General features: G+C 36.3%; 1 protein-coding gene across 2 annotated transcripts in view; it reads right to left on the bottom strand.

Annotated features, from left to right (window-relative positions):
* LOC110456590 (tyrosine-protein kinase SRK2-like) overlaps positions 1-14,657 on the bottom strand; it is a 36,416-nt gene continuing 21,759 nt past the window's right edge. For both annotated transcript variants that reach the window (XM_021507412.1, XM_021507413.1), the window contains exons 3-11: positions 14,389-14,488; positions 12,848-12,955; positions 12,260-12,363; positions 11,134-11,286; positions 8,695-8,859; positions 8,058-8,317; positions 7,427-7,580; positions 5,049-5,180; positions 1-4,748 (exon numbers count right to left, since the gene is read on the bottom strand). In XM_021507412.1, the coding sequence (XP_021363087.1) occupies positions 4,540-4,748; positions 5,049-5,180; positions 7,427-7,580; positions 8,058-8,317; positions 8,695-8,859; positions 11,134-11,286; positions 12,260-12,363; positions 12,848-12,955; positions 14,389-14,488 (1,385 nt within the window). In that variant the 3' untranslated portion in view covers positions 1-4,539. The remainder of the gene's footprint in view (positions 4,749-5,048; positions 5,181-7,426; positions 7,581-8,057; positions 8,318-8,694; positions 8,860-11,133; positions 11,287-12,259; positions 12,364-12,847; positions 12,956-14,388; positions 14,489-14,657) is intronic.

Below are 14,657 nucleotides of genomic sequence, written 5' to 3' on the forward strand. Positions count from 1 at the left end.
TTCATGGTTGAATGTTTTTATTGATGACATAAATGAAATATGAGCAATATTTGTCAATGGTTATTTAGCAGCAGTGGGAAATAATTACACCTAGGACAAGAATATATGGAAATCACTGATTTAGAGCTATCAAAAGGGTTAGTCCGAATTATTCTGACGTTTTATTTATATATCGGTCTGTCGTCGATTAACCGATATCAAAAAAATCGATAAAATGTCAGAATAATTCGGACTATCAAAGAGTGACTATCAAAGAGTGACCCCCTAATTTTCTGTATACTGTCATAATCAAATTTGCGGTGCCTAAGCCCACAGCTAAAATGCTGAAACAAAAAGTAATTTTATATGCTTTTGTCCATATCTGTTACTCGGTATTAAGGAGAGTTGCCTCCCCTATGTCTGGATTCAAACACAGCTAATTGGTTAGTCAACAAAGACATAAAAGACATATCTAATCAGCGTAAAGGTTATGAAGGACTACCAAGTAGAAAAAGCATAAAAGAAGTTTTGAGGAATTGTGTAATCTGTTTCATTTAAAGAGACAAATATGAGGGTCACAATTTGTCAGCTCTAAACTATATTTTATTTCCAACAAAAGGGTCCTCAGTCCAATGTTTTTTTTATATGATCAGGCCCTGTTTATAACAATAGATGCTCAGTAAGAAGTAAAAGGTTCAAGGTCTATGCCCTCAGTCCTTTTACATGTATATCTCACTGACCCTCTACAGTTCTCAAGACGGCCAGTAAAGGACTCTATAACTTGTAGTATCACTCACAGATCATTCATGGGCTGTGATCAAACTTTCTACAGGCATTTCTGCCAAATCTACCTATTTTGAAACTGGGTCAGGAGACCATCCCTACTATGCAATCCTCTCACTAAAGATATCACAATGTTTTCATTCATATAAAACAGTTGAATGCACAGTTATATTTAAGAGACCATCTCTTGAGACAAATTTTGAGCCTTTATTTGGGCGAGCTCTTAAACTAGTTTTGTTTGATAGTGAATGAAGAGTTTTAATCCTGTAGACTGTTCTGAGTAATCTCTCTTGAACAGCACATGAATGTGAGTGAGTGACTTGTACTCCCTGGTCAGGGGATTACTAAGGGACCTTGTGTACAAAATAACACACAATACTAAGAAGCAGTAAGCATGAAGATGTATAAATAAACAGGTGCTACAAATTATATCAACACTTTTGTCTTAATGGATTAAGAAGATTTATATATACAATTGAAAAAAACATACAATCACACCATACGCACACGAATCATTGAACTTCGTACTCCACATTCCCAGTGTTAAACAGTGTGGTAAGGAAATAACCTGGAATATCCTGTTTGATACAAAAGGAATAGGTCACCTCTGACAAAGAATCATCTTCTTGTGCTGAATATATTGCTTACCTGTAGTTTGGGGATTATGTAAGGTAAATATGGTATACACTATATTTTTGTGCTTTGTGTCATCAGTAAAATAAAATATTTTAAAAAAAATCCACAATGTTAGTTTTTATTGTTTCAAACAAAACATATCCTCTTCTTTCTTTTGGAGAAACAAAAATTAATAAAAAGAATGGATATGCCTTAACTACAAATAATCGCTTTCAAATAGAATACATGACATTGCTTTTTTCCCCCCACTTTTCTTGCTCTTGAGATGTCAACTGAATTTATAAGCAGTACTACGGAAAGATAATAAGAGATTTAAAATCTAATCTCCACAAGCTGGTCACAGGTGACACTACTAACATCACCTGAATGTTTGCCAGACATAGGAATGTATTAAGTTAAGATCAAGCATGCATAAAACATTGACATATCTTTATAAAGTATAAAAGTCTGAGATGTTTTTTAACCTTATTAACAACACATACAACATATTTCTTACTTGTTTTTTTCAAACTACAGGATTTCTAGGATCACCAGGTAACATCAGATGAAACTGAACAACTCTATACAAGTACAGAAGTATCATTTTTACACAAAAAAAGAACCCCAGACAAATGGTGTGTACTAAGACTTGTGTGTATACCACTACAGGCTGCTGTACTTTAGGTGCATCACTACCTGCAAATGTATTTTATGATGAATCTATGATGTGTCCTAATCCTCTACCTCTTATCAATTCTGTTACCTTCTACATATTTCATATATCCTTTTTATTGTAACAATGCATTCATATGTCTCGCTCGAATTATCACCGAACCCTTTTAAAATGACAAAAGTTTACAGGTGGCAATATAATGAGATTATACAAACCTGTTTTTTTAATATTTGACATTGTACATTATGATAAGACTAAAAAAAATACAAAATCTGTTAAATACATGTAATTAAATGTACTAGCAATGTGCCTTTTAAGCAGAAGTCACGTGACATTAATTTGATTAGGAACAACGTACACACCACCTAACTACAGGTGTGAATATTCCTCACACCTGACTTGGATTAAACGACATGGAAAATAACATTGTATAAGGATAACAGTATAAGAACAGTAAGGTTACAAATATATGTAGTATAGGTTATATAGTTTTTGACATTGTTCGTATGCTGTGTATTAGTCTGTTTATAATCATTCTATTTCTAAAACAACACATAAACATGAAAGGCAATATATACATTATATATACACAAAGAATGAATTATGCACTAAAACATATATATATAAAAAATGTAAAATGATACAAAAATATGCACTTAATTATTTTACAATATTAAAAAAAATCCTTTGGTCCACTTATAGGTAATCAAGTATAGTACTGTATAATCAATGATAATAAAACTATTTTTTTAAGCCAATCACCTCGGAGTTTTACCTTGACCTTGTCAAACATTTTAATCTCATACTGACTTCTACATATCACTCAGGCTTAGGTTTCACCTTAAACCAATCAATGATTTAGAATTTCAGTGATCAACCAGAAGCAATTTCAGATTACTCAGTTGACGCAAAATTCAAGGTAAATAAATTTCTAAAACTTCAGCTAAGTACCTCCACAAGGGGCAGGACAATTGGCACAGAATTATGTGTGTTATCGCAGAAAACAAAAAAGGCACCGAACTGAAATCAAACTTTTGCAATTTATAAATCCAGAGCACCTTAATATTGAGTACATGACCATAGTGACATGAGGCAACTTCTTACAATCAAACCTTCAGAAAAAGTCTTGGTCACTTTAAAGTTTGCTGCCATCAGCAGTTAGACACAGTAGGCTTTCTAATGTAATATTTTGGAAACTGCTTACTTATCTTTTTGTCAAGACTGTTTGGTACTTAATCACTACAGGAAGCATTCTGTAAATGTTGTTCACACATGTTTGGTGAATACATTACATTATAATGAAAATAACTTTGAGGACTATATGTATGAGGAAATCTTGTGTTATCATAAATTTCCAAGTAGACAAAACATCCTTGTGATCAAGACTACCAAACCAGCACTGAGATTGATACATCAAGTTTCTAACACTGTGAACTACATCCTGAATTTACCATAATGGAAGCCTAAGTTACCCTTTCCTACCCTTCTCTATCAATAAATTAAGCCTCTTTTGTTCATTGATTCGAACAAATTTCATGTTGGTCATCAGAAAAAGTCGGTCACTCTTCATGGGTTTGTTTAAGTATATACAGAAATAAGAAAAATATCAAAGAATTAATCATGCACATGTAATCAAATATTGCATGAACTGCTATGTTAACCATTATATATCCTCATAAATTATCATAAATCATTGTTTATGTGTTTATATCAAATAGTAACAAATTTGTTTCATGAATTGAAGCAATATCAATAGTGAAGGATGTCTATCTAAACATACACTAATAGTAAAATGAATGACACTTGTATTGCTTTATCTTAAAGCTTGAATGTCACTCAATGTTTCATACCGAAGTTCTATATAATACTTATCTGATCCTACTAGATGGATGGAGTTTGACACTTGAAGCATGGAAGTGATAGCCTAGCCATGATCCCTCCACCTACGAAGCCGGTTCAGATACCTGAACTTCAAGTTAAGTCACGCAAGAATCTCACAATCCTAACACATTGTACACCTATTTTGGCACACCTGTATTGCCGCACCTGTATTTGGAATGTTTTATCACCTTTTACACATGGATTCAAAATTATTCAAATCTGCCTCATATTCATCCATGTGCATGTACAATTTATCATAATTGTCCAGCTGAAGATTTTTTTTTTTCAAATGTAAAAATTCATTTCCAGTCAATCTCAAGTTCTTTATTTACAATTTAATAGAAAATTCATGAAAAGAATTCTTTGATTTTCTCAACTGCAGATTCACAGCCTGATCCAGGTGTTTTATCGTCAATCACTCTCAAGGTCAAGCTTTCAGCTGACCATCTTTTATTGCTATCAGTGTCAATAATTGTCTTGTATTTCTGAACGATTGTCCTTGTAAGTTGTCTGCCCACCATGGACTGGAATCTATAGCCACATACAAACTTGTTTATTACCTCCCTTCCCATGGTTGGGCATATTTAACTACCGAACTCTGGCCATCATTAGAATTCGTCCGACTCCTTGTAGTTTGGTTCAGTGGATACAAAGTAATCGTCAAAGAAATTGTAGAGGTACTCAAAAGTTGGTCTGTTTTGTGAAACCTTATCCCAGCATTTCTTCATGATTTCATACATGGACTCCGGGCAGTTGCGTGGCTTGGCCATCCTGTATCCTCGTTCTACCTGCTCTAGGACTTCTCGATTAGGCATTCCTGGTAGAAGATAGCAGAAATAAACACTAAGCTGTAAATCAGTATCAATACGTCCTTATATCAACACAGCAATTCAAACAATTCAAGTAAAATTATTTTGTGTTCATGCTCATGCATAACCATACAATTATGTATTTAAAAATAAATGTGTGAATTTTGTTCCATTCACATGTTTCCATGTTAACTTTTACAAAATGTCTAAGATAATAAATCCATGATAACAAAATCTAAAACAAACTTATATCAAAACCGTCCTCTGAATGATACCCCAGCATGTATTGCTGTAGGTATGATACCTACCTGGATATGGGACCTGGCCGTGTGTCACTATCTCAACCAGGAGGATGCCGTATGACCAGACATCTGACTTGATTGTAAACCGCCCAAACAAAGCTGCCTCTGGAGCAGTCCACTTGATTGGGAACTTCGCACCTGTTGGGAGATTTAATTTTTTTTAACAGTTACAACTTGTTTATCCTGCCTCAGTTAATCTGTGAATTTACAATCTAGACACATCTGCTTAGGTACGGATTTCCTCAACAGCAACTGTATCAGTAAACTAGGAATTCTGGATCTGGAAGTTTTTTAAGGGAAAGAGGATCACATTACATATATTCCGTCTTTTCGTATTGCCGAGTTATCTGCTCTTGTGAGCAGGTATTGATTGTTACTTCATTAGTTTGTGTGAGAAAATTACGTTGTTTTCTCAAAAATGTATGACGTTTCTCTCACAAACAAATAACGTAACAATCAATACCTGCTCACAAGAGCAGATAACAAAATACGAAAAGACGGAATACCTGGCCAAAAGGTTTTGTATATATAAAGCATGAAATTTCACAGACAAAGCTCTATGACCATGTAGTAACCTATGACTCACTGTCACAGTAAAACCTGTGTAATCTGACACCCTTTGGGATCCAACATATTGTTCATATTAGACAAAATGTTAGACAAGAGACCAAGAGGGCCTGTGTCGCTCACCTGGATATCTAACCAATCATGGCAAAATATTCTCCTAATGAGATCCAAGGGAATATGCCAGACCCCAAGACCAATCCTTGTAGCATATCTGTATTAGATTTTTCATGGCCAGCAATTTAATGTATGGTTTTGGGGTGGGGATCTCAACTGCTTCCAAGCTGTGACTCAGAAACTAGGTCCCTAGGGTTGTGGCCAGACCCCAGGATCAATTATAATATCATGACTGCATTTGTCTCTTTATGCCCAGCATTTGTATATATAGTTTTGGGGTGGGGATCTCAACCATTTCTAAATTATGACCCAGGGACTATGTCTTCAAGGGTGGGGCCAAACCCTAGGGCCATCCTGGAAGCAAATGTGCATTCTTCTCTTTATACTCAGCAATTGTATATATGGTTATACGGTAGTGATCTCAACCATTTCCAAGTAATAAACTTTTTTGGGCCCCACCCCTTAGCCGGGGGGTTAGCCCCACCATTTGTACAATTTTGAATCCCTTCCTCCAATGAATGCTTCCAACCAAATATAATTGATATCCAGTGCATAGTTCTACAGAAGAAGTCGTTGGTAGCAANGCTTTTGGGCCTGCCTCTTAGCTCGCCCCCTGGGGGGGTCAGCCCCACCGTTTGTACAATTTTGAATCACCACCACCTAGGATGCTTCCAGTCATATGGTTGATATTTGTCCCTTAGTTCCAGGGAAGAAGTCGCTTAAAGCAATATAGCCAAATAACCCTTTTTGGCCCCCCCCCCTCAGCCCCCTGGGGGTTAAGCCCCATCAGTTTGCAACTTTGAATCCCTGCCTCCCATGAATGCTTTTGATCAAATATGATTGATAACCAGTGCATAGTTCTACAGAAGAAGTCGTTTGTAGCAATATAGCCAAATTGCCCCCTTTTGGCCCCGCCCCTCAGCCCCACCATTTGTACAATTTTGAATCCCCAAAAAATTTAGTTGAATTCCAATCAGTGGTTAAGAAGAAGAAGCTGTATAAAGAAATTGTTGACATACGGACGACGGACGGACGACACGGTATCGCATAAGCTCACCTTGGTCCTTCGGACAAGGTGAGCTAAATATACTGGTCTTTTTTAATAGCTTTCATCAGAAATAAAACAACACATTGTGTTGTATCAGGTAGGACGTCAGAGGTCAGTTTAGACAGGTTTCACTGTATAGTCGCACACAATCACCCTTGTTTGTGATGACTGGACCATAATAACTCCGTAACTATGGCTACAATGAGTGACCTAACTCACAGTTCATACAGACTTTTCAGGACAAAATTCAAGCATTTTTCAACTACTTTCAGTCACTATTTTGCCATATTTTCGACTAAGGGTTGGGATTTTTTTTTTTTTTTTTTTTTTTAAATTATTTTGAAATCACAACAAATTACCACAACACAAATTTGAAAACAGTTTGCATAGAAAAGAAAACATGTTGTCTCTGGTATGTATTTCAGCATTTTTCAATGAGCATTGAGCAAATGTTAGCCGTTTCCTTGATATACTTGTTTTTCACCATTATTCAAGCAGTGACCACAATTCTATCTGTGCACTTTTATGGCCTGTATGCTGCATGTCACTTTTGACACCAAACTCATAGAGGATATATCAAATGATCTTTTTGGAGGTTCTAAAGCCCAATATATTAAAGCTAATACTGTTGTCATGTGACAGCCAGTGAACCTACCATGTTTAGGGTTGTACTCGTCATCCTCTATAATTTTAGCCAATCCAAAATCAGCTACCTTGGCAACATTGTTGTCACCAATCAAAATGTTCCTGGCTGCCAAGTCTCGATGGATGAATTTCCTTTCTTCTAAAAATGACATTCCACTGGCTATCTGTAATTCAAACATCAGTTGAAAGGGTCATAAGTGTTACTTGAAAATATCTTGGAAATCTGTGTGAACTCTTTAATTCAATCATTCATCTATTCTGCTACAAATTATATCAACTATTTGTCAATTACATTGCCATGACGTACACTTTTACGCTGTTAATGAAATGTAAATTGTTGCCAAGTTGTAACTGCAGTTAGGATAAAGCATTTGCTGAAAGGCAGACACCAGACCAGTTTTAGCTGAGCTAAAGATGTAAATATTAATAAATGTCTGATGCTGGACCAGTTTTAGCTGAGCTAAAGATGTTAATATTAATAAATGTCTGACGCTGGACCGGTTTTAGCTGAGCTAAAGATATAAATATTAATAAATGTCTTGTCGCTACACCAGTTTCACCTGTGCTAAAGATGTAAATATTAATAAATGTTTTAAAGCATTGGATTAGTTTATGAATGACATACAGTAGATTAGCTTTACCTGTGCTGAGATGTCAACCAGCTGGGGAAACTTGATGAGCTGTCTCTCGTCCTCTCGTAGGTAGTCGAGCAGACTGCCGTTAGACATGAGCTCGGTGACAATGTAGATTGGCTCCACATCTGAGCAGACGGCATACAGACGCACCAGTTTGTCATGTTTGCATTGCTTCATGATGTGAGCCTCGGCCAGGAAGGCACTTGGTGTCATGGCACCTTCTTTCAGAGTCTTTATAGCTACCTCTGTTGTCTTGTTCCAGGTCCCTACAAGTGTATAAGAAAGGTAAGCTTCGCCCTACTATAGGCAAACAGTTTATATATACATACCTAACAGTCGCAATTGACACATCACATGGGCTGTTATTAGACCAAAGTTTATAAATTATAGTATCATTTTACTACTGAATTCAGCAATGTCCCCTAAAACATCCTTCTAATTATTTGGATGAATTTCCTGTCAACAATACACTGTAGTATGAAATATTTGATACAGAGTTTTGTCAAATTAGGCCATTCCAAATTTATCCAATTCCTACTTACCTGTTCTTATTTCCTATGAAGCTTTCCAAAACTCTGATTTCTATTAACTTCACATTTTTTTTTATCAACCTCTCTAAATCTCTAAGAATCAGTTTACAAACCTTTCCAAACTTCTCCGAACTGTCCTGCGCCCAGCTTCTTTGTAAACTCCAATGCGTCTCTACCAATTTCCCAGGCATCTTTAGTTTCACGGGATAGGTCATCCATAACCGGTTTAGGTTTCGAACATGATTTTGTGAGCATCCGACACAGTCCATCTGGTCCTTCTGCAAATGTATAAATGTCCCATACAATGAATTAGCACGAAAATATCCACAAATGTCCACAAACATATATTTATAGATTATATAGATTAAAGGTATATAGAGAATATATATATATATATGGGTCAAAGAAGTAATATAGACGGTACAATCCCATATAACACTGGATCCTAATGGAGGTATGTCCGTAGGATACTAATTACTTAAAATATTATATGGGGCAAAGAAGTAATTCCAACAGTGTGGACAAGTTTAGGTTGTCAAATTTTCGGAGCGATCCGTTCCTTTTTCAAGACACAGTGAAACAGAACAGTTACATGTACATATACATCATATTACAAGAAGATAGAATTGATATACTATAATTGAAAATATAGCTATTATATAAAACCAATAGTCCCCTCGGCTAAAGACAGCCGAAGGCAGCAATTAAGCTGAGAGCATCGCGGACAAGGAACGCTGATGTAGAGGACCTATTCTTGCGCAAGATGCACAGTCATATAAAGTGGTATTAATCTCATACCTGTAATATTAAAAGTGGACTAAAATACAACTACAGGCAGAATATCAGTGTTTGATTCATAAGAACCTATTAAAAGATTTAAACCTAATTATGACGCCCGTGACCTTGAATGTCGAACAAAGACATTAGGTTGAACAGCTTCTAACAAATATCATTACCCTTGACCTTTTGATTATACAGAACAAATCATTTTTTTAAATAAAGATTTAAACATACATTGACCACTGTGACCTTGAATATGGGCGAAGGTCATTCATTTGAACAAACTTGGTAGCCCTTCATCCCAGCATAGTAATGGCCAAATATCATCTCCTTGGCCTTTTGATTATTAAGTAGAAGTCGTTCAAAGGTTTTAAACATATTTGACCCCTGTGACCTTGAATATATGTCAAGGGCATTTATTTGAACAAACTTGGTAGTCCTTCATCCGGGAATGTTACTGGCCAAATTTAAGCACCTTAGGCCTTTGGGTTAATTTATTCATAAAAAGCAGTTTAAAGGTTTTAAACATATTTGACCTCTGTGACCTTGAACATAAATCAAGGCCATTTATTTGAACAAACTTGGTAGCCCTTCATCCCAGCATGTTACTGCCCAAATATCATCACCCTATGCCTCTTGGTTATTCAGAAGAAGTTGTTTAAAGATTTTAACATATTTGACCCCTGTGACCTTGAAAATGGATGAAGGTAATTTATTTGAACAAATTTGGTAGCCCTTCATCCCAGCATGCTTCTGGACAAATATCATCATCCTAGACCTTTTGGTTATTGAGAAGAGGTTGTTTAAAGTAAAAAGTTGACGCTGGACGCCGCACCATGCCATAAGCTCACTTGGCCCTTTGGGCCAGGTGAGCTAATAAAATGAACACAAAATTTTAAACATGCAATAAGACCTCAGTTTGAAAATGAGGTCATATAGAAATGCAAATAAAAAACCCTGCATTCTTCTTTACTCTTTGATGAAAGTAATGATGGGTCTGAATCCTTATTAATTTGAATCTTCTTCAACAACAATCAATCTGTACAAACGGAATTCTTCAAGAAGTCAAGAAGTATGACCCTTGGTCTAGCGTAATCAGGTTTGCAAGTGATAATTAGTTCTACTTCTTCAGAGGAAATGATGAAAGTGGCTAAAAAGATGTGTGCCTCCTCCAATTAGGTTAGTGCATCTCCCAATTAGCCTTTTTAAATAAAGTTCATGTATGTATATTAAACAACAAAGCATCACAAGTGATACAAATCCCATCGCATTCACACATTGTGACATATGTAAGAGGAAATAAAGTCGCTAGAGCGATGACAAAGTTTTTCTAAACATAGCAAAAATTGCCTTGACCTTTAACGCAGTAACCTGAAAGGCGAACCTGTTCAAGATATTGCCATACAAAACACTTGAATGAAGTTTCATGAAATTCTGTTGAGGAATGAATTCGCTAAAGCGATGACAAAGAGTGTAACATACGGGCAGAATCATATATCCCCTCAAACTTTTGTTGCGAGGGGATAGAAATGAGAGTGAGAAACATACTGAATACATCATGTATTTATAATAGGTAGTGTTAGTGTGTTTGATAACTTGTCACCAAAGGTAAACATTCAGCAGGAACATCTCACTATATATTCTTGTCCTAGTCAGTCTCACTAAAAAGTCTTATTCATTCACATCATGAAGACAGAAGTCAGTCTCATCATAAAGTTAATCGTTTTAGGTCTTGTCAATCTGACATGTCTTAGTACCTGTGTGGTATTTACCTGAGTAATGGCTTATAAGCTCCGGTAGACTTTCCAGCACCCTTCGTGCTGCTATGTAGTAGCCTTTGTTTTCATCCATGTTGCGGATCTTGTAGTGTTTGACTGTGTCCCCTTTGGTGGCCTCATGGTCATGTACAGACAGCACATAGTTCCCTGTAACAAATCATAGGAATTTACCTGTAGTCACACCGATCACCCTCATACACAGATTTACCTGTAGCCACACCGATCATCCTCATACACAGATTTACCTGTAGTCACACTGATCATCCTCATACACAGATTTACCTGTAGTCACACTGATCACCCTCATACACAGATTTACCTGTAGTCACACTGATCATCCTCAAATACAGATTTACCTGTAGTCACACTGATCATCCTCATACACAGATTTACCTGTAGTTACACTGATCATCCTCAAACACAGATTTACCTGTAGTCACACTGATCATCCTCAAATACAGATTTACCTGTAGCCACACTGATCATCCTTAAACACAGATTTACCTGTAGTCACTCTGATCCTCCTCAAACATAGATTTACCTGTAGTCACACTGATCATCCTCAAACACAGATTTAATTGTAGTCACACTGATCCTCCTCAAACACAGATTTACCTGTAGTCACACTGATCATCCTCAAACATAGACATTTACCTGAAGCCACACTGATCATCCTCAAACAAAGACATTTACCTGAAGCCACACTGATCATCCTCAGACATAGAAAATTACCCGAAGCTTCACTGATCATCCTCAAACAAACATAGGAATTTACCTTAAGCCACACCGATCATCCTCAAACATAGAAATTTACCTGAAGCCATACTGATCATCCTCAAACATAGAAATTTACCTGAAGCCACACCGATCATCCTCAAGCATAGAGATTCACCTGTAGCCACACTGATCATCCTCAAACATAGAAATTTACCTGAAGCCATACTGATCATCCTCAAACATAGAAATTTACCTGAAGCCACACTGATTATCCCCTTACATAGATTTTTACCTGTAGTCACACTGATCATCCTCTTACATATATTTTCACCTGTAGCCATATAATGATAATCAAACAGAGATATACCTGTAGGCACTCTGATTCACCTGTAAGGAGACTTACCTGGGCTAGTTTCACTTTCTCTAATTAAGAAGAAGCCAGGTTCAGTTCCATGCCCCAGAAGGAGTCGTTCACTCTCCTTTCTGGACAGACTACCCATGAACCACCTGGAAGGAATTATTAAAAATACAGATACCAGTCAGTTTTAAAGTTTACCTACTCATTGGCATCAAACAAACACACACCAAAATACATCGATAATTTAGGTAAGTAATTGTCTGAAATACACCTACCAATCAGAATCATAGAGCTATCCTGACCTTATCTTAATATTCAAAGATTCTGCTTATTCTCAAACTGCTTATCCTCCAACTCTATCTGAGTATTCCCGTTATAAAACTGCCTAAACTTAGTACCTTACAGAGCGAGTGAGAAAGTTCTGCATGTTAATCAAATATTTAATGATTCTCCTCATCTTCAAATTTATTGAAAAAAGTGAGGAATAAAAATTGTTTTACCAAATTTGATCTCAGTAATTGAAAATTCCCCTTGATTTTTTTCAAACTCAACATTTGACAAGTCTTATTTTTCAAATACGTATCGAGGTCAGTGAAAGACTGATGAATTATTTTTTTGAAATAAGCTACTTACTCATAGGCATCCAATGTGTCTTCCTTCGCCACATAGTTACGAGGTATATAACCTTCCTGGTTACTACATTTAGAATCTGAGTGCTTCGCTAGCCACCAGTCAGCATCACTGTAATGTATAAGATGTGTAATCAAATTAACTGCATATTATTTTATATATTTATGAAACAGGGCAAAGTATTGCAATAAATCTTTGCCTCTCACAAAACAAATTCTGGTATAAAACAAGCCATATGGATTGACATGTCTCACCTGTGCCCCGCTTTGACCATCAATGCACATATCAGAGAAACTAACTTTAACACAAAAACTTAGGTAGGCCGCATCCAGAATTTGATGCATGTGTTGAGATGTACTATCTAAGATGCATGTATGGTTTAAGTTTGGTTGGTCTAGCACTTATACTTTCAGTGAAACTAACACAAAAACTTCATGTTGACCCTGCCGTCGCCGGAAAAAAACACCTAAGTCTTACTTTGTGGCGGCGAGACAAAAATGAACAAAGGGCCATAACACTGAACAAAGTCAGTGACAAGACATTATTTCAGTATGCAACACTCTGCCTCCTAAGAGGTACTTGCATACAAATTCTGGCAATTCTAAGGTGAAAGCCCCCGTACAATGTCAGGAACATTGAACGAAGGGTCACAAATCTGTTAAAATCGGGACAAAAGACACAAGTTCAGCATGCAGGATGCTTATTCACTTACAAAATTTGGCAACTGTAGATAAGAGATATAAGAGACATGCCGTGGAGAAAGGGATACACAGACAGATTGATAGACAGATGGACAGACCGACCTATAGTCCCATCTGGTAGTACACGTAGGGTAGTCGAGTGGTAAATACATGTACTGTATTATATTTTCACTCATCCAAGGGAAAGGCTGGACACAGTAACAAAAAGGTCCCAAGTTTATGGTGGGGACACAGTAACAAAAAGGTCCGAAGTTTATGGTGGTTCAGTATGCATTATGTACTGAATGTTTTCACTTAATTATTTTTGTGATATTCCAAATGATCAAAGAAAAAGGATTTTCAAAATGAACCATACATCTTGACAACATTAGCCCAATACTGAGTGTACAGCTCATTATGCTTACTGCTGTGTACATGCATATTCCAAAAAATAAAACAGAAACTAACTGTTCAATATGTTATACATTTTTGGGAATTATACAATATATATACTTCCTGGTTACCACTAACTGTGTACAGAGTTCAAAGTAATGAGGAAGATATATATAATGGAGAGAAAAACAGGAAAACGCTACTTCATATGTACATGTACAACTCTCTACTCCCACCTCAGCCTCATCATGAATAGAACTTCATACTCAAATTCATCCTCCTCTTCACTCCTACATCTCCGTCTCATATCGAGTAAATTCACTCTTTATTAAAATCTCCATTTTATAACTCTCAATATAATCAAAATGTCAATACAAATGATACTGAAACAGCCACTGTTTAAGTGTTAGTCACGACGAGACAGATGAGCTTAATTAAAAGTCGGAGGAGAGTGTCTCAATGTATAATTACCTGTCATCTATCAGGAACAATAGTTCACCCTTCTTGAAGCTCAGATCGTCCTCTGCACGGGCATCATAGTCATACAAGGCTCGAAGCTGTCCCTTATGGGCTACAAAATAACAAACATTAAGTCTTTTTTAAAGATTAGAACACAACATTTTTTCTTTTCATATTTTATGTTAAAATAAAGGCTTCCACAGCACAAATTAAAAGCACGAAGACAAACTCTACTTTTCAACTTTCCTCCCTTCTTCATAAAAGATAAAGTAGCTGTAAGT

The sequence above is a fragment of the Mizuhopecten yessoensis genome, unplaced genomic scaffold (assembly GCF_002113885.1).
Source record: "Mizuhopecten yessoensis strain PY_sf001 unplaced genomic scaffold, ASM211388v2 scaffold8811, whole genome shotgun sequence".
Classification (NCBI taxonomy): Eukaryota; Metazoa; Mollusca; class Bivalvia; order Pectinida; family Pectinidae; genus Mizuhopecten; species Mizuhopecten yessoensis.